This window comes from Mus musculus, chromosome 8 (assembly GCF_000001635.26).
Source record: "Mus musculus strain C57BL/6J chromosome 8, GRCm38.p6 C57BL/6J".
Lineage (NCBI taxonomy): Eukaryota > Metazoa > Chordata > Mammalia > Rodentia > Muridae > Mus > Mus musculus.
The window spans coordinates 22,756,495-22,782,848 of record NC_000074.6 but is presented as its reverse complement, the minus strand read 5'-3'; the positions used below and the strand labels follow the sequence as shown (position 1 = coordinate 22,782,848).

Sequence of the window (26,354 nt, the reverse complement as noted above, 5' to 3'; positions counted from 1 at the left end):
TGGAAAAGTGTGAAAAATACCTCTGAATTTATTATTTAAGTACAGTATAATACAAAGTTATAGTAACAAAGTAAAAACTAAAATAGATTAAAATATAAATATACTAGTGTTATTCATCAATTATTAAAATCATACAGTTCTCCCAACCATCTATAGAGTTTATAAAGAAAAAGACATTTACACTGTATACAAAGGGATATGTCCCAAGAGTTGAGGAGTGTGGAGGGATGGGGAGTGCATGATCTCAAGGATTTTATGGTGCTGTGATTCGGCCAGATACCCCTTCCTTCTCGTGGAGGCCCTGTGGGGCCCCCTGTGTAACTATAAAAACACATTCTTGTCCCCAGTGCAAACTTTCACTCCTGAAAGATCAAGTTGTATTTTTTTGCTGTTGAGACATGATCTTGTGGTTCAGTGTACAACATAGTGGACCAGGAGGGCAGACTTTGGTCTACCTCTCTTTTTAAAATCCTAGAGTTATAGGAAGGTTGGCATCTCCCTGTCATCTCATCTGACAGGATTTATTCTAAAGCCAGACCTTCATCCTTAAAACTTACAAGTTGTGAAGTACCTGTCACAGGTAAATGCTACATCTGCTCCCAAAGACCCCCCTCCCCTCTCCCGAGTGGCAGCTCACGAAGATGATGGTGTAAAGAATGCTTGGCCTTTTAGGCGCATCTTCTGTAGAAGAGGAAGAGGAAGGCAGGTCCTCCTCTGGATTGAAGGAGCTGGGCTTTCTTTGTCATTGCTTCATGTTGTCGTGAATCCAGTCTAGGTAATTCGTAACCTTTGTGTAGACCCCAGGCACATCCTTCTGCCCACAGCCGAGGCCCCAGCTGATAATGCCAGTCAATGTCATCTGTTTATTGATCATGCACACCAGAGGGCCTCCCGAGTCACCCTGTGGAAGAGCATAGGTCAGTGGTTTGTACGCGTGGCAGACTATTTGGAAGATTTCTATTGCTATTTGTACTTTGGTGACTGCAGCCCTCAAAGTATTTGATTCAGAGAGAGAGAGAGAGAGAGAGAGAGAGAGAGAGAGAGAGAGAGAGAGAGAGAAAGAGAGAGAGAGAGACTGAGACTTGAGGCTCAGTTATTTTGATGGTATAGATTAGGCTGTATATGAAGGAATTCTGATAAAACAGCATTTAAGGCATGGTGACACGTGCCTTTAAGCACAGCATTCAAAAGGCAGAGGGAGGTGGATGTCTTTGAGTTCAAGGCCAACCTGGTCTACATATAGAGTTCCGTGCTACTGAGGACCACACAGTGAGTGAAGCCCTGTCTCAAAAAGACCAATTGATAAGTAAAAATCCACTAAAACTTTCCAAACACAGACTTAAGGTAACTGTTAGCACCCAAAAAAAAAACAAAAACAAAAACAAAAACTACTCTAGCTTTATAGTCTGATTTGAGTGGGTGCCAAGGTAGTACACACCTTTAACCCCAACATTTAGGAGGGTGAGACAGGTAGATTTCTGAATTTGAGGCCAGCCTCTTCTACATAGAGTTCCAGGCCAGCCGGATGGATGGATGGATGGATGAATAGATAGATAGATAGATAGATAGATAGATAGATAGATAGATAGATAGATAGATAGATAGATAGATGTGTATGTGTGTGTGTGTGTGTGTGTGTGTGTGTGTGTGTACGCACACATATGAACTGTGCTACTTGTAAGTTGTGTGGCCTCAGTGAACTCTGGTTCATTCCTCCTAATCAGGTGATGACTATCTGGGTCTCAATGTCAGTGGTGGCTCTGTGCTTACATCCCAGCACTCTATTAAGGAGGAAACCTAAGTACCAAGTCCAGTGGGCTCAGCATTGAGAACCAAAAGTGCTTTGCTTCCCAGGATGAACTTGCCCCCCCCCCCCGCCTCCCCTCCCCACATCCTATCTGTATCTTGAGTCTTGGGGGTGTGGGGGGAATGCCTTTCCTCATCTTACAAAGCAGTAGCAGTCTCACATGCCCCAACACCTTCACAAGTCAAGGATCAATTATACTAAATTATGTCGCTTTACCTATCACTTCAATAGGGCTTACAGGAAATCCTGCTCTAGGTGGAGTTTCCTGTCCACAGACTGGGAAAACTTCCTGCCATTCAGATTTCTTAGATTTGAGGTGTTTTGGTCTCTTATCATTTTCTTCTCTGAAGCTCCAATTTTGAATCCCAGCGTCACACCCTCCCCTGTGTGGTCCCCCTACCCCCCACTAAGGGCACAGAGGAGGACCCAGAGTGTTAGGGTTCTGTGTTTACCTGGCATGCATCGTGGAGGTCTTGGTTGCCTCCGCTCCGGGTGTCTCCAGCGCACAGCATGTTGTTCGTGACGGTTTTATTAAACAGATGCTGTGAGGTGCAGCGGCTGGACGGGTACAGTCTGACGTGAGCCTCCTTCAGCCGGTCAGAGAAGAATGGAGACGCTGAAAGAGAACATTTAGATCTTAGGGTCTAAATGTTGTTTTCAAGCTTTTTGGAACGAGAAAGCCAAGCTTCCTGGTCAAAGCTAACATAAATCGGGTTGCCCCTGGGCTATGACCCTAACTTACTCTTGGAACCTCCAACAGCCCTCTAGGCCGAGATCAGGCTGGTCAGTAGTGCCACGGACAGTTTGCTAGATAGCTATCTGTCATAAGGAATGTCCTGTATACCACAGATGCTTGGTGGCCTCTGTCTGCTAACCAAAGGTCAGGATCAGCCTTCAGCCACACATGTGACATCATGGCCACAAGGACTCCAGACGCTGCCAAATGTGGCCCAGGCAGTGAGATCTCCCCAAGTAAGAACCATCTATTTAATCATGCATTGTAGTATTTATGCCTTATCATTTAATCAGGGAGCTACTTCTGTTTCTACTTTGGCAGCGAGGAAACTGAGGCTTGAAAAAAAAAAAAAAAAAAGAAGTGCTATAGGTCAATCTAATGGTCCAGACCTGTGATCTTGGGATGCTTAGATAGGATTACAAATTTGAAACCACTCTAGGAAACATTGGGAGACAACCCTCCCCCTCATAACATAATACAAATGAATATCTGGCTTGGATCATTGCTCCTTCAAAGGCCAGTGTGCTGAAGGCTTGGTCCTAGACCTTGGTATTCTTTGAAGATGGCAGAGCTTTAGGAAGTGGCTCTGGGCAAAGGCAGTTAAGCCTTTGGGAGAGATGTTGAGACCCAGGCTCTCCCTTTGTTTGCGTGTTCCTACAAGGTGAATTGCTCCATTGCTGTGGGCTCCTCCTATGATGTGCTGTCCTCCTGTGGTGTGCTGTGTTCCTGTGGGGTGCTATGCTGTCCTCCCTCCTGTGGCGTGCTGTCCTCCCTCCTGTGGCGGGCTGTCCTCCCTCCTGTGGCGGGCTGTCCTCCCTCCTGTGGCATGCTGTCCTCCCTCCTGTGGCATTCTGTCCTCCCTCCTGTGGCATGCTGTCCTCCCTCCTATGATGTGCTGTGTTCCTGTGGTGTGCTGTCCTCCCTCCTGTGATGGTCTGTGCTTCTGTCATGGGCTGTGCTCCTATGGTGTGCTATCCTCCCTTCTATGATCTGCTGTCCTCCCTCCTGTGGCGTGCTGTCCTTCCCCCTATGATGCGCTGTTTTACCACAGGCCCACAGACTGGGCCAACTGATCATGATCTGAAACTTCTAATACCTATGAGCGTGAACAAAGTTTTCCCATCTTTAGATTAATTTATCTCTTACTTGTTGACATTATTAGGAAGCTGAATGAAAGAAACATCCAGGGTCCCACAGCTAAGCCAGATGCATGTCTGGGATTTGAACTGTGCCACTCCATTGTCTAAGAACAAACACCCATGACCCTTCTCCCCGCCTCCACTGGACTGTAAAGCTCCTTTGAACATTTCCCTGTCCCAACTTACTGTGTCCTGCACAGTGTCCCCGTAACGCAAGGAAGTAGATGGTAGTATGACAGGCCAAGCCCTCGCCTACATTTTTCTGTGTCATGCCAGAATTAGGACCAGGACACTTTATGACCACATTTCCTCCCATCAGCCTGACTGCCACACCACAGACAAGGATGGGACCAAGACTTCCAGACACTTACATGCCTCATGCTTGCCGTAGCCAGAAAGCTCACACTCTGTCCAGTCAGGGAGCTGCAGGTTGGGGTCAGGGAGGCAGGCAGTGCCAACAGAGCTGCTCTCTTGGGCACATTGCTTGGACTGTGACCTCAGCTGCAGTAATGCTGTGAGCAAGAGAGAAGAGGGGTGAGTCGATGGCATTAGGGGAGGGGAAGTGGGGGACTCGCCCGGGCGAGAGAGAAGGGTGTATGCGAATAATAACATTTTACCGATGTCGTTGTCATAAGTATCGTCATCAAATTCCTCATGGACTATGTATTTTTCAATCTCAAATGTCTGTTCTTCCTCTCCGGGGACCACCCTGTATGTTCTGCCCAAGACCACTTTAAGATGATTGGGGGGGAACCTGGTGGAAAAACAGCATTAGCATGTTCTATCATTTTGTTTTTAATTGATGTTTACTGCTGTGGGCTACTCTCATGGGCTGGCCCCAAGGCCTTGGGGACTAGGAAACCCGTACCTCTCTAGAAAGCAGTGGGCAGCTGACAGCACCCAGCAGGAACTGATCAGCACCCCTCCACAAAGGAATCTCTCTCCAGGAGACCTCTTGTTCTTGACAAAGATGGCAGCCTGCCAAGGGTGTGAGGTGATGTCTGTGTAGAGTCCTCCTTTAATTCTAAACTGAGGCCGTTTGTACTGCCTCAGGCCACAGGTGGCTGGGGAAGAAAGGACAGGGATGTGAGGGCTCAGGCTTCCAGTGTGGAATCAAGGGCAGAGAGAATCCCCCATAGTTTTTTTTTTCTGTCAGAACCCTGAATTTTTACAGAGGACAACCCGTCAATGTGCTGGTACAGAATGATGTAACTGTCTCAATGATGGCGACAGCTGCAGCTTCCCTTTGTTGAGTACAATGACATGCCAAATAGTATACATGTGCATCTTTTTCCTTCCCAACACCGAGTTGCAAGAGGGCAGGAAACCTTTCCTTGAACATTACAGTGACATTGGGATTAGACCCCCACCCCCCACCCCAAACCAGGGCCTTTTCTTCTGCACATTCCTTCCAATCTTGCCTACAGCAGTTTCTCGGCTTAAGATATAATGTAACCTTGCAGATTTCCTCTAGAGAAGCCCTTCCTTTTCCATCTCCTCAGCCTGATCCATCCTTCAAGGCCGAGTCAAGGCCCACTGCCTCCCAAGGCTCTCACTGACACCATAGCCCTGGAGACCCCAGGTGGACTTCCTTGAGATGAATGCATCATAAATGACTTTGCCTAAGAGTTCAGTTCGTGTCTTAACTTTCCAAGCAGACTCTTTGTTCCTGGAGGAACACCCTGATTTATCTGTGCGTTCATTGGACACTAAGTAGTAACCTAGTCTTGGGCAACTTCCAAACTAAGTGTTCACTTTGGGGACATGTGCCAACCTGAATTTTCTGTCCCAAAGCCTCTATTGTCAGCTCAGATCCCCTATGTTAAATGGGCTCCATGGGAACGTGGAAGTGTGCAGAACTTGGCAGGCCACATGACTTCTGAGGGCATTTTTGGATAAATGGACACTGAAGTCTCTCTGTCACCAGGCTACTGGAGAAATGTAACAACTGTCATCTAAGGAGCTACAATGTGGGACCTCTTTTTCTGCATGGTTACCAGGACTACCACCACCTTCAACAGAGGTTGCCAGAGAGAGAAGTTGGAGCCTATTGCATTTGAAGAGGAATGGATGTGTTGGTCTTCCTTTCTGTCCCTCCCTCTTTCCCCACAGATCTCACAAGTGTGGCTGCCTACCCTAGCTGTGGTCAAGAAAACCTCTCTACCCAACAAAGGCCTGGCCTTCCTGGAGGTCCGGAGGTTACAGAAGATCGGTGGTGGCCACAGGAGGTGGCAGAAAAAATAGTGAGGGATTGAGCCTGGGAAAGGGGGAGTGGTGTAGTGGCCCTTACAGCATGGGGACATGTCACAGTATTCCCACGTCAGCTTTCGGTCCTTCATCACATGGCACCAAGGTCTGGCATCACCATCTGGATTCCTGTAGAAGAGTTTGAGGTTTTTAGTCATGGCATAGAATCCTGATAGAAGGAAGCTGGTAGACCCATGGCAGAGCCAAGAAGCCAGGCATCCCAAACCTAGTTTGTCTGTAGCAGGCCCACCATGGGGGAAGAGAACTCCCTTTACGCCCATTTGTTCTATGAGCGTTGGGAAGAACTGAAAGCTACTCTATGGAAAGGTTCTGTTTTGGTTTGGTTGGGTTTTTGTTTTTTTTTTTTTTTTTTGTCTGTCTGTCTGTTTTTAACAATGACATGGAAGTGCCACATGAGGAAAGAACAGGAGTCTTGTTTGCAAAGTTTCTGTCTCTTGGGCTGGGAAGATAGCTCATAAAGGGCCTGCTTCATTAGCATGAAGGCCTATGTCTGAATTTCCAGAACTCACAGAGAAAACGGGAGAACAGGGGATGGCAGAACACACTGTTAATTCCAGCACTCAAGAGAAAAAGTCTGGAGGGTTTCTGCCTACCTTCTGAACTAACTAGTAAGTTCCAGGCAAGCCTTGTCTACATAGAGAGTTCCAGACAAGCCAGAGCTATGTAGTGAGGCCTTGTCTGTTTAAAAAAAATTTTTTTTTTTCAGGCATAGCAACCTGCTCCTGTAAGCCCAGTGGGGAGAGGGGCCAGGGTCTCTGGGGTGGAGAGCAGGCCTCTGAAGTTCACAGACCAGCCTGGTCTTATAAATTAGCTTCAGGTTCAGAAAGAGACTCTGTCTCAAAAAATAAAGGTAGAGATGGATAAGAAAAAAGACACCTGATATTAACCCCAGGCCTACACACACACACACATACACCTATGTATATATACATGTACCTCTAAGCATGAGCATACATACACACACTATCAAATACACACATACCCCATTCCATCCCAACCGAAAAATAATAGCAAAACCCATGTGTCTTAGAAAACTAATAGGTTTCTCTAAATAACGTCCATCATCTTTCATACAATGCTTTACACTGAATCTTTTTCCTGCCCAGTATCCCAGGCCTCTTTGCTGGGATCTGACTCCCTTAGATGCGGAGCTACATACCGACAATAATTGTGTCTGCCCAGGCCGAGTGCCTGGGAGTTGGTCCTCCACGCTGTGTAACTCTTGCCCATGAGGACTATGGAATTCCAGGGGAGGCAGGAGGCCTGGGATGTGGTGAGGCTGTGGGTGCCACGGTAAGTCACACCTTTCCCAACATAGCAGTCCTCGCTTTTTCCTGGAACAAAGCATTTCTCCAGTTTAAGCCACAGTGGTTAAATGTTGATGTGGCAAGTCACAGGGTTTCGACAGGAGAGGGATGCTGGGATGTGCTGTGAAGGCATTAGAGGCGCTACTATGACAGTCTATTCTGTCAGAACCAAGGTGCTGCAATGGGGTTGTGCTACCAGCCTGCTTTTCTCAGCTTGGCTCTGCCAACCTTGCCCACTTCCATCCACCTGCTCCATCCTGCCCTTGATGCCCTCTGTGTGAAACTTGACCACGTTTGCCTGTCTGCTTCACTGCAGTTGAAAGGGATCTGTAAAGTTATCTTGATTCTTGACCCCTCATGTAGACCAGACGAGGAAGGGATCAACAGGAGCGAACCTACCACTAGTACTGGAAACCTAGCCAGCTACCCAGGGCTACTGAAGCCATGCATCTTGGAGGAATGCCTACAACTGCTACTTTACTAAACCAGCATAATCCCCAAGTACACTCTAAATATTTGTCTTATGCCCAGACGTAAGTGTAGTCCTGACTCTCCCCCACAGGGAGGGGGGTCTCCAGAACAGATGGAGATCATTAGAGAAGGAAAACCACAGCTAATCACAATGCAGAGCTGTGGAGACCAGTCCCAATGGATACAAATACCAAAGGCTCAGGAGTCATTCTGGAAGAGGAGGTGGAAAGACTAAAATTCAGAGGATCAGAAGTGTCTTCCTTCTAGGGATGTCAGAAGCTATGGCCATCAAGTCTCACCTACATGACTGCCTAATGATGAGCTGAACAAGGGTGAGAACAGCAGACATGCCAAAGCAGATGGAGGAATGCCTGCCAGGTCTCAACCCTGCACAAGGAAGTACAGGCAAATATGGAATGCCGAGAGTGGGAGAAACAGTCTTCCCTAGGGAACAGCACACCAGATGATTATCTGATACAGATTGGTCAGCCCTGAAAACACACAGTCCCTCAGAATGACTAACATTATACAGACTGTGAAGGCTATATTTAGGAACATATACATATATACATACATATATTTATATAAATGTATTCATATATATATGTATATGTGCATGTGTTTGTATATATGTATGTATATATACACAATAGACACAAATATATAAATGCATGTAACAATAATTAATAAAAAAGAGGTCATGGATTTTTTTTTAAAAGCAATAAGGAAGGCTTGGAGGGAAGAAAGGGAAGAGAAAAAAATTATGTAACTATAATCTCAAAAAAATAAAGGAAATAATTTTTTAAAACCCCAAAGAACTAGAAGTCATGGGTTCTGCCTCATTCTCTGCTTTGTAGAAGAGGCTATCAGTGGGAGGTAGAAAGTGAGCGCAAGGTTACACTAGCACTAGATGAGAAGTCTGGTTGAGGATCTGAGCCTTCTGATGCTCTGTACTCTGCAGCTACAGTGGCTCCTTTCTTCCTTGGGCATGAAAGGACTATTGAGGAGAGTTAGGTCTACATTCCTCTGATCCTTCTCCCATGGAGATACTACAGGAGAAGGTGCAGGGTAGCTGTCGCTCACGGTGGTGGTTTGAATATGCTTGGCCCACAAGAAGCAGCACTATGTTAGAGGTAAGGCTTTGTTGGAAGAGGTGTGGCCTTGTTGCACTCCTAGTGCTCAAGCTCTGCCCAGTGCAAAAAGACCTTCCTTCTGGCTGCCTTTGAATCAAGATGTAGAACTTCCAGCTTCTCCAGGACCATGCCTGCCTAGATGCTGCCATGCTTCCCACCATGATGATAATGAGCTAAACCTCTGAACTGAAACTGTCCCAATTAAATGTTGTCCTTTTTAAGAGTTGCCTTGGTCATGGTGTCTTTTCACAGGAATAAAACCCAAACTAAGATACTCACCCTTAGGGCAAGCTGGTGTGCTACAGAACTCCGTGGTATACTTCCCTGCCTTAAAGACATAGCACCAGGGCTTCAAGTCTCGGTCTGGGTTTCTGAAAAAATCAGCCAGGGAAGAAGAGTGAGGGGTTGAACAGGAAGACTTCCTTCCTGGCAAAAGGACTGGGCATGCTTTGGGAGGGGGGGTAGGGTTAGCATATCTTGGGCTGAACACTGTCAAGTTTTATGATGTTAGGTAGAAATACGGTTTTACTATGCTCTTTCTTTGGGGGAACTAAGCAGGGTATAAGGAAATGTGTATGAGTGCCAAGTTGATGAAAATATACAATAAGTGCCTATGTGTCAACATGGCTGACCTGTAGTCTTGGCATGTAATTAAACAGTGATCCAGGCACTGCTATAAATGTGTTTTGTAACTGTAGTGAACATCCTCAGTCGGTTGAGTTTAAGTAAATTATCCCAGACAAGGAAAGTGTACTTGTCTAATCAGTTTAAGGTCTAAAAGCATCAAAACAGAAATGGCAATTTGTGCCCGTGTTCCCAGCCTGCTGGTCTACCCTACGACCACAGATTCAGATGTCCACACAGAGATATGAATTGATGCCTTCAAGTCAACCTCTGTCTACCATTTATGTGTCAATATATCAATCATCAATATATGAATGCATTGATCTACCTATGTATATATGTATGTATGTATGTATGTATGTATTCATGTGTGTATGTATCTATCCTTTCTCTACCCATCTATATATGTATGCCCACATATATACATATACATAGCTACATAACTAGCTATCCATCTACCTGTCTATCTAGAATACGTGGCTGATTGGCCAGGCCTTCCCTGAATGTAATACTTCTCACCTGAGACTCTCCTCCTGTGGAAAGCACTTTTTACCTGCAGTAATTGTGATTCCCAAGGCCCAGCTTGATGGCATTTGGCCTCCTTGCATTGTAGGGCTTCAGCGACAGAACACTGCTATTCCAGTTGATGCACTCAGCCCCACTTTCTGCTGTGCTCCACGTGCCTCTGTAGGTGATGCCCTGCTCCTCAAAGCATGTTGCTCTGGTATCTGATTGACAGAAGGACATCAAAAGGCTCTCAAGGGATCCTCTGCCTTGCCTCAGCACCGTGGAGCAGGCTGTTGCCGAAGCTGCCGGTGCTCAAAGTGAGCTGGGTGGACGTGGTCACTAGAAGTGCTACAGCCAAGCCAGACTCTGGATTGTCACTTCAGGCTCTGACCACTGGGCCCAATAGTGTCAAGTCTCTAAATGACCTCAGCTCCCCTTCTGTGGGCCCTGCCCTCCAGCAAGGATTTTCTTTCCTTTTCTGGTCCATTTGAGAGGCAGAATTTCAGAATGTCTCTCACACCCACCCACCTAAGCACTCACCTATGTCACAGCGTTTCCCTACAAATCCATCAGGGCACTGGCAGACAAAGTCAGAGAAATACAGGGCCTGCTGACACGTCCCCCCATTGAAGCATCTTGGTTCGCTGCAACCTGCCAAGTGCAAACAAGGATAACCCTCAACTACTGCTTTCAACACAGCTCCATGAATGTAAGAATTAAAAAAAAACGTCAAAGCGTTTTAGATGTCAGCCTCCATTCCACAGTCCACAGCCTGAGTAACCCCCCTGTCAACCGCGAAGCATGGAAAGTATGCTCCACTTCACATAGGTGACATGGACACTGAGAATGGGCAAATGAAGCCACCCGTACTCCTACCCCCACCTCAGCCTTCTGGAATGCTTTCATGTACGCCTGGGCAGATCCTACCCCAAATGTGCTGAAGATCTGAATAGGCTAGGAACCACGGAGGAAGGGTTTGGGCCCTGAACCCAAGAACAAGGCCTCCGTGAGCCACTGGTACGTACTTCGGACAGGCACTGAGTGGCATTGTACCAGGCCGCTGTTGCACCGGCAATATTCCACCCGGCTGCTTCTGAGCATGGGTCGGAGCCACGACTGGTGCTGTTGGTAAGTTGTCTGCGTTGGCTCATCTCTGCAGGTCGCTGCAAGGCAAAGCAGGTTTGCAAATGAAAGGAAAGAGTCATCACTCCTGGCTCTGCCGGCAGAATGCAGCGAAACTTCTGTGCCTCCAGGTTCTGTAGAAAGCTCTACAAGTGGCCCTGTGGTGAGGCCTAAAGCCTGTACTGAACTGATGTGGGGGTTGTTTCTTGTCATCATTCCTTACAGAATACATTATAATGCCCAATCACTTATAACTGGGGATTATAGCATGTAGATATATTAGATACCATGGGTACTCTGGAAATGATTTAAAGTATACAGGAAGGTGGGTTTTTTACAAACATTGTGTCATTTTATAAGAGACTTAAGCATCAGTGGATTTTGGTACCCCAAGGAGGCCCTAGAACCAAGCCCCAACAGAAACAGACAGAGGTAACTGTGATTCATTGTGTCTCCCTTAGGAATATGGTGGTGATAATAGAAACTTAAAATGTTTCACCAGAACTCTTTGTTGTTATTATCTTCCTGGGTGAACCTTTGTCCTGAGATAACTTGACTATGAAAATACATTTATATTAAGTAATAGTCTATTTCCCACTTTAATCAGTCAAAAATAAAGCTGGTTGGTGGTGGTGCATGCCTTTAACCCCAGCACTTGGAAGGCAGAGGTAGGTAGGTTTCTGAATCTGAGGCCAGCCTGCTCTACAGAGCTAGTTCCAAAACTGCCAGGGTTATACAAAGAAACCCTGCCCGGAAAAAACCAAACCAAACACCTTTCAGATATTTACCTCTCTATACAACTATACCAGAGTTTCTGATCTACAAGAGTACTGCCACACAGAAAAGACACACTTTGGGCTAAAATAAGAAAATTGGCACTTAAATCTGTCAGAAAATGTGATACTTTTGCTAGTATTTTTCATGTAACAAAAATACAGCAGGCATTTAGTCACTGCTTTTCTAGAAACGTCTTGGCGTGGAGCACACGGTATTGACAGCAAAGTGGGGACTGGCACGTCTGCCTTTGTTTTCTCTGTCTACTTTGTCAGGCTCTTGTCTGACCCTACTAAGATGTATTATTCATTCCATGTCCACCCAAACCCAGTGATACTAGGGGATTCTATTTCTCTTCAAATTGAAGAGGCAAAGTTGATTAGAACAACTGAGCCAAGTCCTGCTCCAGACTCTACAAGCTGTCTAAAGGTCTCCAATAATCTTCCTAAGGCTGCAATCACTTTTGACTTCAGTAACAGCAGAGCCTTGCAGGGCAGATAAACCCCACCCCAGCGAGAGAGAGCTGTAATCTACAATGTGGATGCTGGGCCTAGATGGGAGACAGCACCTCTTGGGAGTCAGGCTTTCCTTCCAGGCTACGTCTTTACCAGAGCCACTGAACTCTGCACCCAACTCACTGGTACTCCGGTTCCTTCTCTACCACAAGAGATAGACTTGGGACATCAAACCCCTTTATTTGTTCGTCAGAGTTTTGAGAAGAATTCCAAAGCTAAGCTGGGAGGTACATGTCTGTAATCTCAGCACTTACGAGTCTGAGACAGGATTGCAGAGTTTGAGGCCTGTTTCAGCTACATGGTGAGTCCCAGTCAGACTAGGCTATATAATCTGACTCTATCACCAAAATCAAGCAAACAAAATACCATAAATTTTTAAAAATTAAAAAGAAAAAAATGAGACAGAAGGGCCTGGCACCTCCTCACTTCCCCCTTCCCCATCAAAGAAAAAAAGAGGGAGAAGGAAGGAAAGAGGGAGGGAGGACAAAGGGAGGGAGAGGGAAGGAGAGAGATGGAGGGAGTCAGAGTCAGGGAATGCAGCTATGCATTCCCAGGTACTGTTGGGGTCCTTTGGTGGCCTTTGGGGAGGGAGGGAAGGAATGAAGAGAGGAGAAAAGGGAGGGAGAGAGGAAGAAGAAGGGAGGGAGAAGGGGGAAATGGAGGAAGAAAAGAAAAGAGGGGGAGAGAGGGCAACATAGAGACAGGGGAGACGGTAACCAAGGAAGGGGAGGAGAAAGAGAGGGGAGGGGAAGATAGGGGAGGGGAGAGAGAAGAGAGAGAGAGAGAGAGAGAGAGAGAGAGAGAGAGAGAGAGAGAGAGAGAGAGAGAGAGAGGGAGAGAGATACAGAGAGAGAGTGTGTGTGTGCCACAGAGAGAGTCACAGAGAGAGAGAGACAGAGAGGGGTAGGAATTGAGATCTAAAGCTGAACTTGGGAGTTCTTTGATTTCAAGTCAAGAAGTTGGTTGCTGAAATTTTTTCTCTTAGAACCCTGATAAAAACCTTTGTGTGCTAGCACCCAACTCAAGACAAGAACTTATCTAGGGAGTCTCCTCGTCGAGTGTCTGAGTTAGCCTAAGTCAGTTACCCCTGGAAGAAATGGAATTCATTAAAATAAATTAGTTAAATTAGTAATGGAATTACTAATTTAAACAAGGATTGAAATTAATTAAAGTAATTTTACCAACAGGAAGTAATGAAAACATGGGGATGGTAGCAGATGTTGACCAGGCACTGGTGAGAGCCCAGGAATACCTAGATGACTGGCTGTAGGTAAGTCATCTTTTTTAGGGCTACTTTCTCTTTTTTTAAAAAGATTTATTTTATTTACTTTATGTATATGAGTACACTGTAGTTGTACAGATGGTTGTGGGCCATCGTGTGGTTGCTGGGAATTGAACTCAGGACCTCTGCTCGCTCAGGCCCACAAATTTATTTATTATTATATGGAAGTACACCGTAGCCGTCTTCAGACACACCAGAAGAGGGCGCCAGATCTCATTATGGATGGTTGTGAGCCACCATACGGTTGCTGGAATTTGAACTCAAGACCTTCGGGAAAGCAGTCAGTGCTCTTAACCTCTGAGCCATCTCTCCAGTCCAGGGCTATTTTCTCATCTCTCTCTCAAATACTTTGAGCTGTATTGAGACAGTGTCTTGCTGAGCCCCCAGACTGGCCTTGAATTCATGATCCTCCTGCCTCAGCCTCCCAAGTGTTGGGGTTATAGACACGTATCACCCCCACCCAGCTATAAGTCACCAGCTTTATTATCTCCTGACAGCCTGATGAGCTGCCCCTGGAAGACCATATCTGACTGACAAATAGTGATTAAGCAGGCATTTTTCACAAAAGCACTGGAAGATCTCTCAACAATGCTGCAAGTGGGTGCCAGACCGAAGACAGACCTCCCGACAGTCAAAGTATTATGAGGCCTGGGTCTGCCTCCCTTCACCACTCACCTCTGTAGGACCGGGCTCCTCTTCTGAACCTCCCATGTATTCCCTGCAAAGAGACCAGAATGGAGGAATGGTCAGCAAGAGCTGGGGAAAGACCAACCAGAGTCTTCCAACCAGCTGCTACCTAAGGAGACATAGAATACCCTTTCTTACCTTTTTGTCAAATTACCTGCTCTTCCTACGTGCCTAACACCCATCCCCGGGGCCATGAAGAACTTCTTGCACAACAGAAATGCTTCTTATTCATGTCATCCAGTGTGGCAGACACTAATGTCACATGGCCACAGACTGCTTAAAATGTAGCCAGGGCGACTGATAAACTGGAATTCCGATTTGATTTAGTTCATTTTAAATTTTAAGTTATCGGCACATGGCTAGTGGATTTAAATAAAGCCACAGGTCCTTGTGTCTTTCATGAAGACATTGGGATCCTCCCTTCTCTATCAATCCTGTGCCTGAGCACTGTGTACCCTAACTCTAACCCTATCCCTAACCCCTAACTCTATCCCCAACCCTAACCCCTAACCCTATCCCTTAACCCTAACCCCTAACTATCCCTAAACTGGTTCTTAACCTCAACCCCAACCTTAACCCCTAACCCTATCCCTAACCCTATTCCTAACCCTATTCCTAACCCTAACCCCAACCCCAACCCTAAACCCTAACCGCTAACCCCTAACCGAGTTCTAGATGCACTTCCCACAGCTCAGGTAAGCTTGGCCATATGTATATCGTATATCGTGCTCTGTGTTGAGGTGAGGTTTTGGCAAGTGAGTACAGCCTCTGTCCCCATCAGCTAACCTGCTTCCGTGGCTCAGAATGCCTGTCTTTTCTTAGTACCCTATGGGTGAATTCAAATGCATTTCCTCCCCCCACCCCGCCCCCCACCCATTCTGGGGATCACACCCTAGGCCCTGTGCAGGTTCTTTTTTCACTGAGTTTCAACCCTAGCCATGGAGTCTTTGAAGTCTATGTCAACAAGGTCTCAAACTTGTGACCTTCCTGCCTCAGCCTCCTGGTTGGTGGGAATGCACATGTGCGTGCACTACCGTACTCGTGCAAAGACACTTTTTCACATAATGGCTCCAAAGCAGGGAGGGGCACAAGTTAAGAATGGCTTTAAGCCAGAGGCGTGGCCAGATTCTACTTCTAGAACTCAAATCCTTAGTATCCTACCCACAGGGGAGTGCGCGCTATGTGTCTGATCACTCCTGGGAACGTGTCCTACACCCTGAGGTGCTTGGGCGCATGGAGACTCCTGGTTACACCACCGTTATCTGTAAGTTTGGAGACCCAATGTGGTGAGGCAGGGAGGTAGACCCACCTGGTCAGGCAATGGGAAAGCCAGTCCACAAAGCAGCAGTACACACAGCAGCTCTCTCTTCATTTTGCTCCCCGTTTCTTCTGTGTCCCTTAAGTTTTGGAAGACAAATAAAAGCAATGAAGCACGTGATGTGGGCGGGCAAAGGATCAAAGGACATCCAGGTCTGTCGCTTCATTTCAGGTGACCCATCCAGCAATGACTCTTGCAGACATTGTCTGGAAGATTTCACACACATCTGTGCCTGTCTGTCTAAATGGGGGGTGGAGGGGTGGGAGGAGAGATTTTGTGTGTGTGTATGTGTGTACATGCATGTGTGTGAAAAGTATACAACAGCATTACATTTACCACCTAAGTATTCAATATTCAGCTTAGTGGTATTCAACATATACAAACCGCTATGAACTCAACCCACCATCACATCCGTCTCCAGAGAGTCATCACAGTGAATTCAAATCCCTTAGCCATTGAAGAATGGCTCTTTGTTCTCCTGACCCTTGGCTGCCACCACCCTTGCTTCGTCTGTAACTTTGACTATCTGTATGTGTTATAGATGTGGAATCATATAGTGTCCATCCTTTTTACATCTTTGTAGGTGTAGACCTCTTAGAGTGATATCCTGAAGGGTCAGCCACACTGTAGAGTTCTTGCCCTTTTTTTGAGCCTGAACAATAGCCCATTGTCTGCTGAGACCCCATTTTGCTTGCCTCGTAATCTGCTGATAGATAGTGATTGCTACAAGTAGCTCTTCCCAGAGATTCCTGTAGGCTGCAGGGTAGGAGCCATCTCTGGTGCTTCACCTGGACCTGGCTTCCTGAGAAGAAATTCCTGTCCAGGGCTGAGCTAGGAGTCACATCACTGTCCTGTCTGACTCTCTCAGAAGCAGCTGCAGGAATTCTATTCCTGGCAAGTCATGGTGCCTGGTCAAGCTGCCTCATGTGTCCCCAGCCTTGGTGACTGCAATGGCTAATGCTGCATCTGGGGCAGGGCCTCCCTCTTCCACCAAAGGGAAGGCTCCCTCCACGTTGCCCCCCCCCCCCCGTTCCCTCTGGAATATCCGTCTCCTTTTATGTAGACTCACAGATCTGGTGATGAGCAGATCTGCAAACATTGTCTGGTTACTGAACTCACATTTCCCTTGATCCCCAATCCAATTTCCACTTGCCTTCCCAGTGATTTCGGTTTTCGGTCTGAAAGTAGGTTAGTTGGCCTGGATCTTTTGTGGTCTGGCAAGCCCTCTCACTCCCCCGTTGTCCACAACATCAAAGCAGGACTTTCCTTTCTCTGACTCATTTCCCCTTCAGTCACAACAACTCTTGATTCCCACCACTAGCCACTCAGGGCCCCTGTGCCCACTGGCTCAGAAGTCAGCAGGATCCATCTTGCCTGGAGCCAGCAGGCTCTGGCTTCTCTGAGTTTTGAGGATGCCATCTCGCCTCTTCATGTGGCCCAAGATCCCTTCAGCTTCAAGATGAAAACAGAAAGGGGGAGGTGTTGTGAGGAGGAACTGAGCTGGGAGACCACTAACTTCTGGGTTCATCTGGGGCTGCTGGGACAGTGGACAGAGCTACAGGGAGATGGTAGTGATGTCAGGCACAAGGCACAGAGCTAAAGTGGTCCAATAAGAAAGTGCACAGTGGGGTGATGGTGGCAGGCAGGGGAGGAAAGAGAGCCACTGTAGTGGGAACAAAGAACCTCAGAGGAAGGAGGAGTACAGAGCCCCAAGGGAGGGAACACAAGGCTGTGGGGGAGAGAGTAGGGGTGCTGGGTACGGGGAAAGGAACAAAGTTGTCCTGTGAGAAAACCCAGGTCATGGGCTCACAAGGAGTCCTGCCCTGCTGGACCCACCCTCCATGACTATCCCCCATTGCAGGAGCAGAAGAGCTTCCAGGATCTTTGCTTGTTTTGATCTGCCTTATCGTGGTGGACTCGGGGGTTCTGGAAGCCTTTCCTCACTGGAGGGCCCTCTGGGCTAGCACCTGCCTGCCTTTTGGCAATCCCAGAAGGACACAAGTAACAATGGAGGCCGGCCAGACTCCTCCTTTCTCAGCTTTCTTTAACTTTTCCCTTTCCCAGGTTCCTCAACCTTCCACTTAAATTCACCCTTAATTCTATGTCAGTAGGACTGAGTTTAGATGTAGAGGTAACTCTCCCTGGTTTTCTTGCCTTTGTTACCTGGTAACCGTGGGATGAGAAGAAACCAAACACTATTGCAGGTGTGATTCAGAGACACACCCCCTCTTTTTCAAACCAATCAGCCCATTCAGGGGCATTTTCTGAGTCTTTGTTCTAGACACCTCCTAAGTTACTGGGGTTGTTTTTGTGTCCCTCCAAGATAGGATCTTGCTATGTAGCCAGTGTGGTCTTGATGACAGGGAAATTAGTCCACCCTGTTTCAGCCCCTGGAATGCTGGGTTTCTTGGTTGCTTTTCTATTGCTGTGAAGAGACACTGTGCCAAGTCCGAGGCAACTTAATAAAAGAAAGCATTTAACTATGGGATTGCTTACAGTTTCAGAGACTGAGTCAGTCCGTGGCTGGCATGTTAGAGGGCACAGCATTAAGCAGGCCTAGCTCTAGAGAAGTAGCTGAGAGCTTACTGGGAATAGTGTGGGATTTTTAAACCTCAAAGTCCACCTCCAAGCATCCAAACCATCACACTGGGATTGGGATTACAGGAATTCCCCACCATGTCCTGCTAACTCAAGGCTCTCTAGATGTCAAGTTAAATGCAGAGCAAAAGTACATCACTGGTACATGTTCCCACCCTCTTCCTCCCAAGGCTCCATCAGCTGCATCATGGGAGGCTCCTGCTCACAGGAGGGACAGGAGCTCAGGTGCTAAGGACTTGTCACCTATCTCTATCTGGGCTTTGGATGGCTGGGCCTTGAGCCAGTAATGATGAGTTGCACATAAGCTAATAAGTAACTGCCTCTACCCACACTCCATGCAGACAATCACAGCAAGCTGCTGGATGGACCACATGGCAGAAGAGGAGGATGACAGGGGAATTAGTCACATGCCAGATGAAAACCAGTGCAGTTCCAGAGCAAGGGAAGGAGAGGAAGGAAAGACTCGTCTGGTTTTGTGGGAGATGTGGCTGGAAAGGTCACGGGCAATGAGGGGACCAAAAATAAAGTGACCAGCAGAAGTGTGGACCTAAAGTCCAGGCCCACAGAGTGGGAGGTTTGACTCTGTAGACCCTGGGAACTCACCAGGGGTATTCATGGGTACTCATGGGGAGGCCAGTGTGGGGTCTAAGGACTGCAACTGAGGCTGGCTTTAAGATACAAATATGTTAGTTCCCCTCTCGTCTGCAAATGGTGGGGGAAAGGGAAGAAGAGAGTGAGCTTGATAGTAACTGGATCTCCTTGGAGATAGACTGTTTCCAAGGAGATAGACTGTTGTTTCTAAGAGCCAAGAACATGGACCATTCTGAGAGAGTGGGGATTTTATCAGAAGTATGACACCTGGGGCCATGGCACTTGATGGAAGCCAGGCAGTAACTGCATGGTTCTGGGTCGGACAAAGCTACCGGAATTGTAATAAGCTGACTGACAGAAAGCTTTGAAAAAGGCAGGTGATACATCCTCAGGCCTTTGTATGACCCTGACCTCTTTACATTCCTCACAAAACCCTTTCCCCCCAATAAACTCTGTGCTTAGGATGGAACATAATAACTCGTTCACTGAAAGGAAAGGTGACTGAGCAAAAATATGAATAATGATACAGAGAGAGAATATGAACCCCCAGCAAGGCAAATCCAAGTGGCTGGCTAGACTCTTGGAGTCCTCCTCCAGAGCTAGCTTTCCGGCTTCTGTTGTATCTGAGTGGTGACACAGCTGTAAATGGATAAAGTGCTTTTACTCATACACTGGTCATCGGTCCCTTCTCTATAGCATATCAGAAAGTGGTTTGCAATCAAGGACATATACGCATGTGGTCAACGATAAACATTGGTTGTGTGCCTGCTTTGCTATTGTTTACTTACATGTTGATAGACAGAAGTACTTGAACTTTTGTATGTGAACAAAGCAGCCAACAAGTTATAAGAGGCCAGAGCCTGATCAGGAAAGGCCACTTGGGAACCCACCCTGTTGTCAAGTTTTGTACAATGTGCTAGATTGTACTGCTTGCATCTTTGCCAAGGACATTCGGGGTTCTTATTGCTTTGTTGAAAGTCCCGTGGAGATCCGAGTTGGAGAGTCAGGAATAATAACCCTAAAGTAACACATGACCTTGAAGCCACTCTTCTGCTGACACTCAACGACCACAGCCTAGAATGCCAACCAATTAGGAAAGTCTCCCAAAGGGCAGGGAGTCCCACAACAGCTCACCTTTGGGCCTGGCTTGGCAGGACACACCTGGGACCCCAGCACCACTTAGGAACAGAGGGAAAAGGACCACACCAAATGTGAGGCCGATCTGGACTATCAAAGTCCAGCGATATAAAGTTCCTCTAAAGAAAGGAAAATCAGCTTGCCTTTCCCTATCCAAGCAGAGACAGCTCCACCCCCACCTCACCCCCTGCCTCCTAATGACAGTTCAGTCTATGGGTTGCATGCCGAGCAAACTAGGCTCTACCGTTGACCTACATTCCTAGCTCTTAGTTTATTTTCCTTCTGCAGCCTTTTTGTTTGGTTTTGTGTGTTTTGTTTTAGACAGGATCTCCCTCTGTGGCGCAGGCTGGCTTAGAACTCCCTGTCCCCTTCAGGCTGGTCTTGAACTTTTGATCTTCCAGTGTTTGTTTGGCAAGCGCTGGTGTTGGAGCCATGCGCCACCACACCCAGCCAAACTGTTTTCAAACTCTCCCATCACATAAGAAACTCTTTGGCTGATGAGATGTCTCAGCAGGTTAAGACACCTGGCCTCCAGTCTGAAGCTGTGAGTTCAAATCCCAGAGACCCACGGGGTAGAGAAGAGTTAGCTCTTGCCAGCTGTCCTCTAATCCCAAACCTGTGTTTTCCAAAAGCAATTCTTAACTTCTCAAAAAAGTAACTTTCCCTAAGTTGAATGCTTATTTTCCACTTTCCATTTTGAACGGAGCTCTTTACAAGGAGAGAAGAAAGTTTTCTTTCCCAGCTTCCTCCCTCCCTCTCTCTCCCTCCTTCCTTCTCCCCCAACCCTTCTGTCTCTCTGTCTCTGCTTTTTTTGTTTGTTTATTTTTTTGATACAAGGTCTCATGTAACACAGACTGGCCTTAAATTTACTATGTAACTGAAGTAGCCGAGACTAACCCTGAACTTCTGAACCTTCCAGACCCCGCCTCCCAGGTGCCCGGAAAAGTCTGTTTCTTGATATAATATGACCAGTTACAAGAGGGTGGAAGAAGAATTGCATCGAATCCTCTCTGGTGCCCCCCACCAGAGGAGGTATAGCATTTTTAGCATGTAGGCATGACTTGTGTCTAAGCTACATGGGGTTATCCTGCAACAACCACCCTGCTCCTTGTTGAATCTCCTGCTCTACCTCCCACTGGGTGATCTGGTTGTTTGGAAGAAACAAGCAAGCATTGGTTGTGGGTTTAGGAAGTGTATCCTGTAGCCTCTTGGGATAAAAACAAAAGAAACTTGGTTTAGTGATTTCATATCTTTCGAGGATAAAGGCAAGCTTAGCCAGGCAGTGCCTGCTCACTCTGAAGAGTCTAAACAAAGGGAATCCAGTATCCATCCAATCTCCTCAACTCCTTCCACTCCCTAAAGTAAACACCACCCTCTCCAGATGCAATGAATTAACAATGAAATAATTAGGCAATTCCTCAGCCTGTCTCTGAAGTATGCACTCTTGAATCAGGAGGACACAGTCTGAAGTGTGGGTTCACTCTGTCTTTCATGAATGTATCTGAATTTCACCAGCCTTTCTGGAAAGTGGCGCCACCACAGTGAATAGGAGATGTGTGTGGATGAAAGCCAGGTACTCAGCAGAGGTCTGAATGCTATCACTTGCCTGGCATTGAGTTTTCAAAGCACCTTATGTTCATTAATTACTTAAGGTTTCAGACCTCACTTTACAGACATGAAAATGAGACAGAACTTCAAAAGGACTCCTTGAGGTGGTAGTTTGAGGACTGCCACCTGCCTCCCAAGCTGTCTGAGCTCTTCCCACTAACGGTCTGCATGATCCTTGTTTGTGACATTTTTTAGTTTTAATTTCTGGTGCTCTGGATTGGACTCAGAGCCTTGCATTTGCTAAGCGCATGCTCAGCCACTGAGCTGCAACTCAACCCTACTGATAACACTCTTAAACGGCTTTAAAGAGAGCAGACACTTCTCAATGCTAGGAACAGGACCCTTGAACTTAGACCCCCAACAGCCACTTACAGGTGTGGGTGGGCAATGTTGCCCCTCTGAGCCTCAGTTTCCTGGGCTTCCCAATGGGCTAATCTCTTCTATCTTGTATAGTTTTTGAAAGTTAAAGGAGCTATAGATACAGAACCTGGAAGCCTGATGCACGGCCGGTGTGCACCGGGCTTCAAGTGAATGTCCTCATCAACAGGACTCAAGTTGTTCGAAGCTACTGATAAAGAAGAGGTACCAAGCTCTTTGGGATGTGTGTGGGGGTGGGGCACGGTCCTCCTGGTCTTCAAGGGTTAATAACGGTTCCTTTTTCCTTGCACATATGACATGATAGAAAGCCCAGGTTCTGCACCAGGGTCAGAGAGCAGTACACACAGGAGCCATTACTTCCTGAATGCAGAGTGATATCTTATATCCCCATCTTCAATCTGTTTTTCTGGTTTGCCTTTTTCAGGACAGTTTTTCCACCCCACAGCAGGGCCTCTGAAACTCTCTGGGCATCTGGAATCAGCACTTGCCACATTTAGCTGCTTCAGTGGAATCATTAAGGTATAAGCTAACAGGATATTTGCTTCCACAGAATAGACTTGCAGTAGAAAAGTCTACAACGTATGGGACCAGTCTATGCCTGCAGTGATCATTTCAGAGGCACAGGGTGGACTCGGGTCTGTTAGGTCAATCCCCAAAGAAAACTCTAGAGGCTTCTCTCTGATGTGTCAGGAGCACTGAACATGAAGAACAGCTGGCCTGTGTTTTCTGAGCTGCTGACACAGCTCTCCTGGACTGTGCCTTTAAACATTCCAGAGAAATTTGTGATACATGACCAGCAATCTGCTTCATTTGTTTTTCCAGTAACCAAGAATTGAGTTCATCTTACCTTGCACTCCTATCTATAAAAGTTAGTCTCCCAGGCATCATGAAAGTAGACAGTTGGGCCAGTATTAAAGATGATGGTACTTGACCAAGGCTTTGTGAATCTCTACCTGTAACTTAACTTTCCTTTCCTTTCCTTTCCTTTCCTTTCCTTTCCTTTCCTTTCCTTTCCTCCTGAAACAGGATCTCACTTATCCCAGGCTAGCCTTGAGCTTCTGATCTTCTTGCCCACATCTCCTGAGCACTAGGGATTACAAGTGTTCACTGTAACACCAAGTTTACCTGGTGCTGGGAATCAGGCCTAAAGACTCTCTGCATTCCACGTGAACACTCTGCCAACTAAGCTGCAGCCCCAACTCCAGCTCCGTCCTCTAGAAATCTGGGTCGTCAGCACCCGACTGGGTTTGAAGTGAGACCTATCCCATGGCCAGCTCAAAGCTGGCCTTCAGTTCTTGGTTTCTGCATTTAGTTGCTTCCTGCAGCATTTTCTGACACCCAAGAGAAAAAAAAAAAAGAAACAAAAAAAGCTATTCTGAGACAATAGATGCACAGCTGCCAGAACTCAGATTGCACTGTTTCAGCTCAGACCACCAAAGGCTCCCACTCACAGAGACCTGGTGTCTCGGGATGTGTGTGAACTTTACACTGTGAATGGCGTTAAGTCTATTAACTGTGGCTGATAAGCCGTGTTTGCAGCCTCCACCATTAGATGGAGGACGAGCACATGTGTTTTCACCTTACAACCCTCACACCAGTCTTTCCAGTCCACGAGCCTGGCAGGCAACTCTGAGTCACTCTCTGGCTTTGGCCGAGCACCCTGCTCAGTGAGCAGTCTTGATGTGTGCAGCTTCAGTCCCCAAAGCCTTAGCGGAAATATAGATGTTCCTCTGCTCCTCCCGGCTGCATCAAGCATCCTGGGTCTGGGAGAGAGCAGGCCAGCTGCTGTAGAACTCACAGGAGACTTTCCAAATAATCTGGGGGTGTCCTGGAAACTCCGTCCTAATCCAGTTGGTCCGGGGTGGGGGGGTGCAGCTAGTACTGCCCCTGCCAGGATACAGGCTGGCTCTCCTAAAAACACTTTAGGTGGATTGAACAGGATGGTCAGAGGGACTGTTTACATTATAGTGTTTCCAGTATCTGGTCTGGGGCTGAATATTATTTAACCCTCACTGGCTGTGCCCACTCTACCTTCCACTGACCTGCATAGATTTGTTCTGGACAGGCCACGTCTGGATCTCAGTGAAAATCCCTAGCTGTATTTTTCTGTAAGTGTACTCCAGTTGTATTTGTGACGCGCTCGCAGGATTGTTAAATATCCACCACCACAACAGACACACGTTTTTTGTATATGCCCCTGCCCCATTATCAGCTGCGGAAGACCACGGCATCATTCTAAGCTGGCCATCAAATTAAAGCATTGCTACTGCTTTTCTTTGCACTGAAGCTTCGTCCTTAGTTATCTTGGAGCGCTGCATACTTTCCTCCCACGCCCACACCATCTCTCCCTCCCCCCACTCCATCCATCCTCCCGCTGTTTCTGTGAGGTTAAGAAAACAAAGGTCCTGAAGGAATCCAGAGAGCCTTTAGACTCTTCCAGCTGCAGCATGAAAAAGCAAACACATCTGTGCTTGATGTCCAAGGGTGAGATTGACTGGAAGAACGGAAGAGAGGATGCGATGAACTCCCGAGAGACGAGAGGTTTTGCATCCTGACTCCCACTAGTAATGAGAGGTTCCTAAAAATCTCAGCTTCTCTCTGCCAGCCTAGTTAATCATGCTGCCCAGGCAAAATGCCCCCTCCTTGATGCCCAGCCTGTTTTTTAGTGTGTTCCTTGGTCAGAAGGTAGCCATACAACTCTGGCTTCTCAGCTCAGGAAGGCAGCTGAATCTAGTTACTGCCCGTTAGTGCTGCTCCCATTGTCTGTTGAAAGAACCGGAGTCATTCTGTTTGCTTTCTCCCCTGTGCAAGCAAAACTTCTGCAAGAGACACCTCTCTCCCATTCTCTCCCTCTCACCTCAGCTTACCCAGGGTCATTGCAAAGAACCCTGGATGATGCTGGCTGGTCCTCTGTCTGTGCTTCCATTAAGCATCCCTTCACTGGCTCAGTTTGCCCCCAAAGACTTTAAAGGGACAGAAGAAGAGTCAGCTGTTAGATACCGGCAGAAATTAACTTACCGAGAGTGCTTGCTTCTTTCCCACTCTTGCAGGGGCCTCTCCTTGACGCTGAGCTCTTGAGTTCCTGCAGGCTCTGTCTCCCTGAACAGCTCCAGCCAATTTGAAGGATGAAGAAGGGGTGGGGCCAGAGGTGTGGGCGGGGTTTCTCCTCTGCTGGTGGGTGGACTGAGGAGCCAATGGAGCAGCCGGTGTCTCTAAGGAGGGGGAGGAAGTGCGCGCGGAGGAGCACAGCCAGTCTTGGCTTGCCGCCAGTTTGATTATTCACCGTACTGATGTCATCGAATCACAGGAATTTTCAGAGTTGGAGGGGACTTAAGACTCATCCTGTTTTAAAACCCCGGTCTCAAAGGCCTAAAAGGAACTGTAAGGATCTGCTGCTCTAAGCTCCTGTCTTGACCCATGAGTTTATAGTTCTAAACAGCCCCGCCCAGTTGGGGATGGGGGAGAGGTCTTCTGGAATTTGAAGCAACTACCCCTCAGGACACGTGGGCAATTAATTGGCCGGGCAGATGATGATAAGCTGGGTTGGGTGTGACTGGAGATAGAACGCACATGACTTTTGGTGCGCTCCCTACCTCTGACCTGCTCTCCTAGACTGAGGTGCTTCTCTGCGGCATCTCAGCAGAGATCTCTCAGAGAATTGAGAAAAGTGGGGAAATGGGCAGGTCTCTCAGCCTCAGCACCCTGAAATTCTATCCTAAGCCATCCTTCTTCTAAGCCCCACACCCCGGAGGCAGACAATAAAAGCTCCTGAAAACTACTATTCTGATGACCCTTTCACAACCTACCAAAGCCTCGGCAGTCTCGGGGCACCAGGTCACCCAAAATTCCAGTTTAGTCTTCATCTGCAGCTGCTTGCACATCAGAGGGGTGGGCGAGTGGCCTCTGTCAATCTCGGCTGGCGTGGAGCTGAGAGGAGGGTTTCTCAGTAATCACAGGTGCCCTGAGTTTTGCTAAATGCACACTCCCCTCCATAAACACACACACACACACACACACACACACACACACACACACACATCCTCCGAAACCCCAGCTTTTGTGTTTCTACCACCTGTGAGTCTGTTTCCCCTGTCAGACTCCGGGGGGTGGGGGTGGGGGGGGGTGGGAAGCAAGACTGAAGAGCCAGAAATACAAATGGGAAGCTGATACCATAACAATGGGAACTTTGATTTTAGTCAAAGGATTGCAGGGGGGTGGGGTGGGGGGAGTGAAAATAAATCTTAATGATATCACATCCTGGGAAACTTGCCTAGGAGCCCTTTGCTCCAAAGGGCTCCAAGTACAATAACTTGGGGGCAGATGGATAAGAAAATGAAGTGCTGAAGAAAGAG

At 47.3% G+C, this 26,354-nt stretch overlaps 1 protein-coding gene across 1 annotated transcript; it reads right to left on the bottom strand.

The window, feature by feature from the left end:
- On the bottom strand, positions 1-25,127 carry Plat (plasminogen activator, tissue). The gene is made up of 14 exons (NM_008872.3): positions 25,021-25,127; positions 15,682-15,769; positions 14,361-14,403; positions 11,018-11,155; positions 10,533-10,643; positions 10,039-10,213; positions 9,141-9,232; positions 7,110-7,284; positions 5,973-6,058; positions 4,551-4,746; positions 4,300-4,436; positions 4,054-4,194; positions 2,260-2,423; positions 1-901 (listed from the first exon to the last, which is right to left on the bottom strand). The coding sequence occupies exons 2-14, from the start codon at positions 15,742-15,744 to the stop codon at positions 743-745; spliced, it is 1,680 nt and encodes a 559-aa protein (NP_032898.2). The 5' UTR covers positions 15,745-15,769; positions 25,021-25,127; the 3' UTR covers positions 1-742.
- Positions 25,128-26,354: the final 1,227 nt, after the last annotated feature.

Excerpts from the sequence above, each read along its gene's own strand:
- Plat (NM_008872.3), bottom strand. The coding sequence starts at position 15,744 with ATGAAGAGAGAGCTGCTGTGTGTACTGCTGCTTTGTGGACTGGCTTTC. Across the intron at positions 7,285-9,140 it reads CACACCAGCTTGCCCTAAGG|GAAAAAGCGAGGACTGCTAT; the intron begins GTGAGTATCTTA and ends GCTTTGTTCCAG. Across the intron at positions 4,437-4,550 it reads GCCCACTGCTTTCTAGAGAG|GTTCCCCCCCAATCATCTTA; the intron begins GTACGGGTTTCC and ends TTTTTCCACCAG.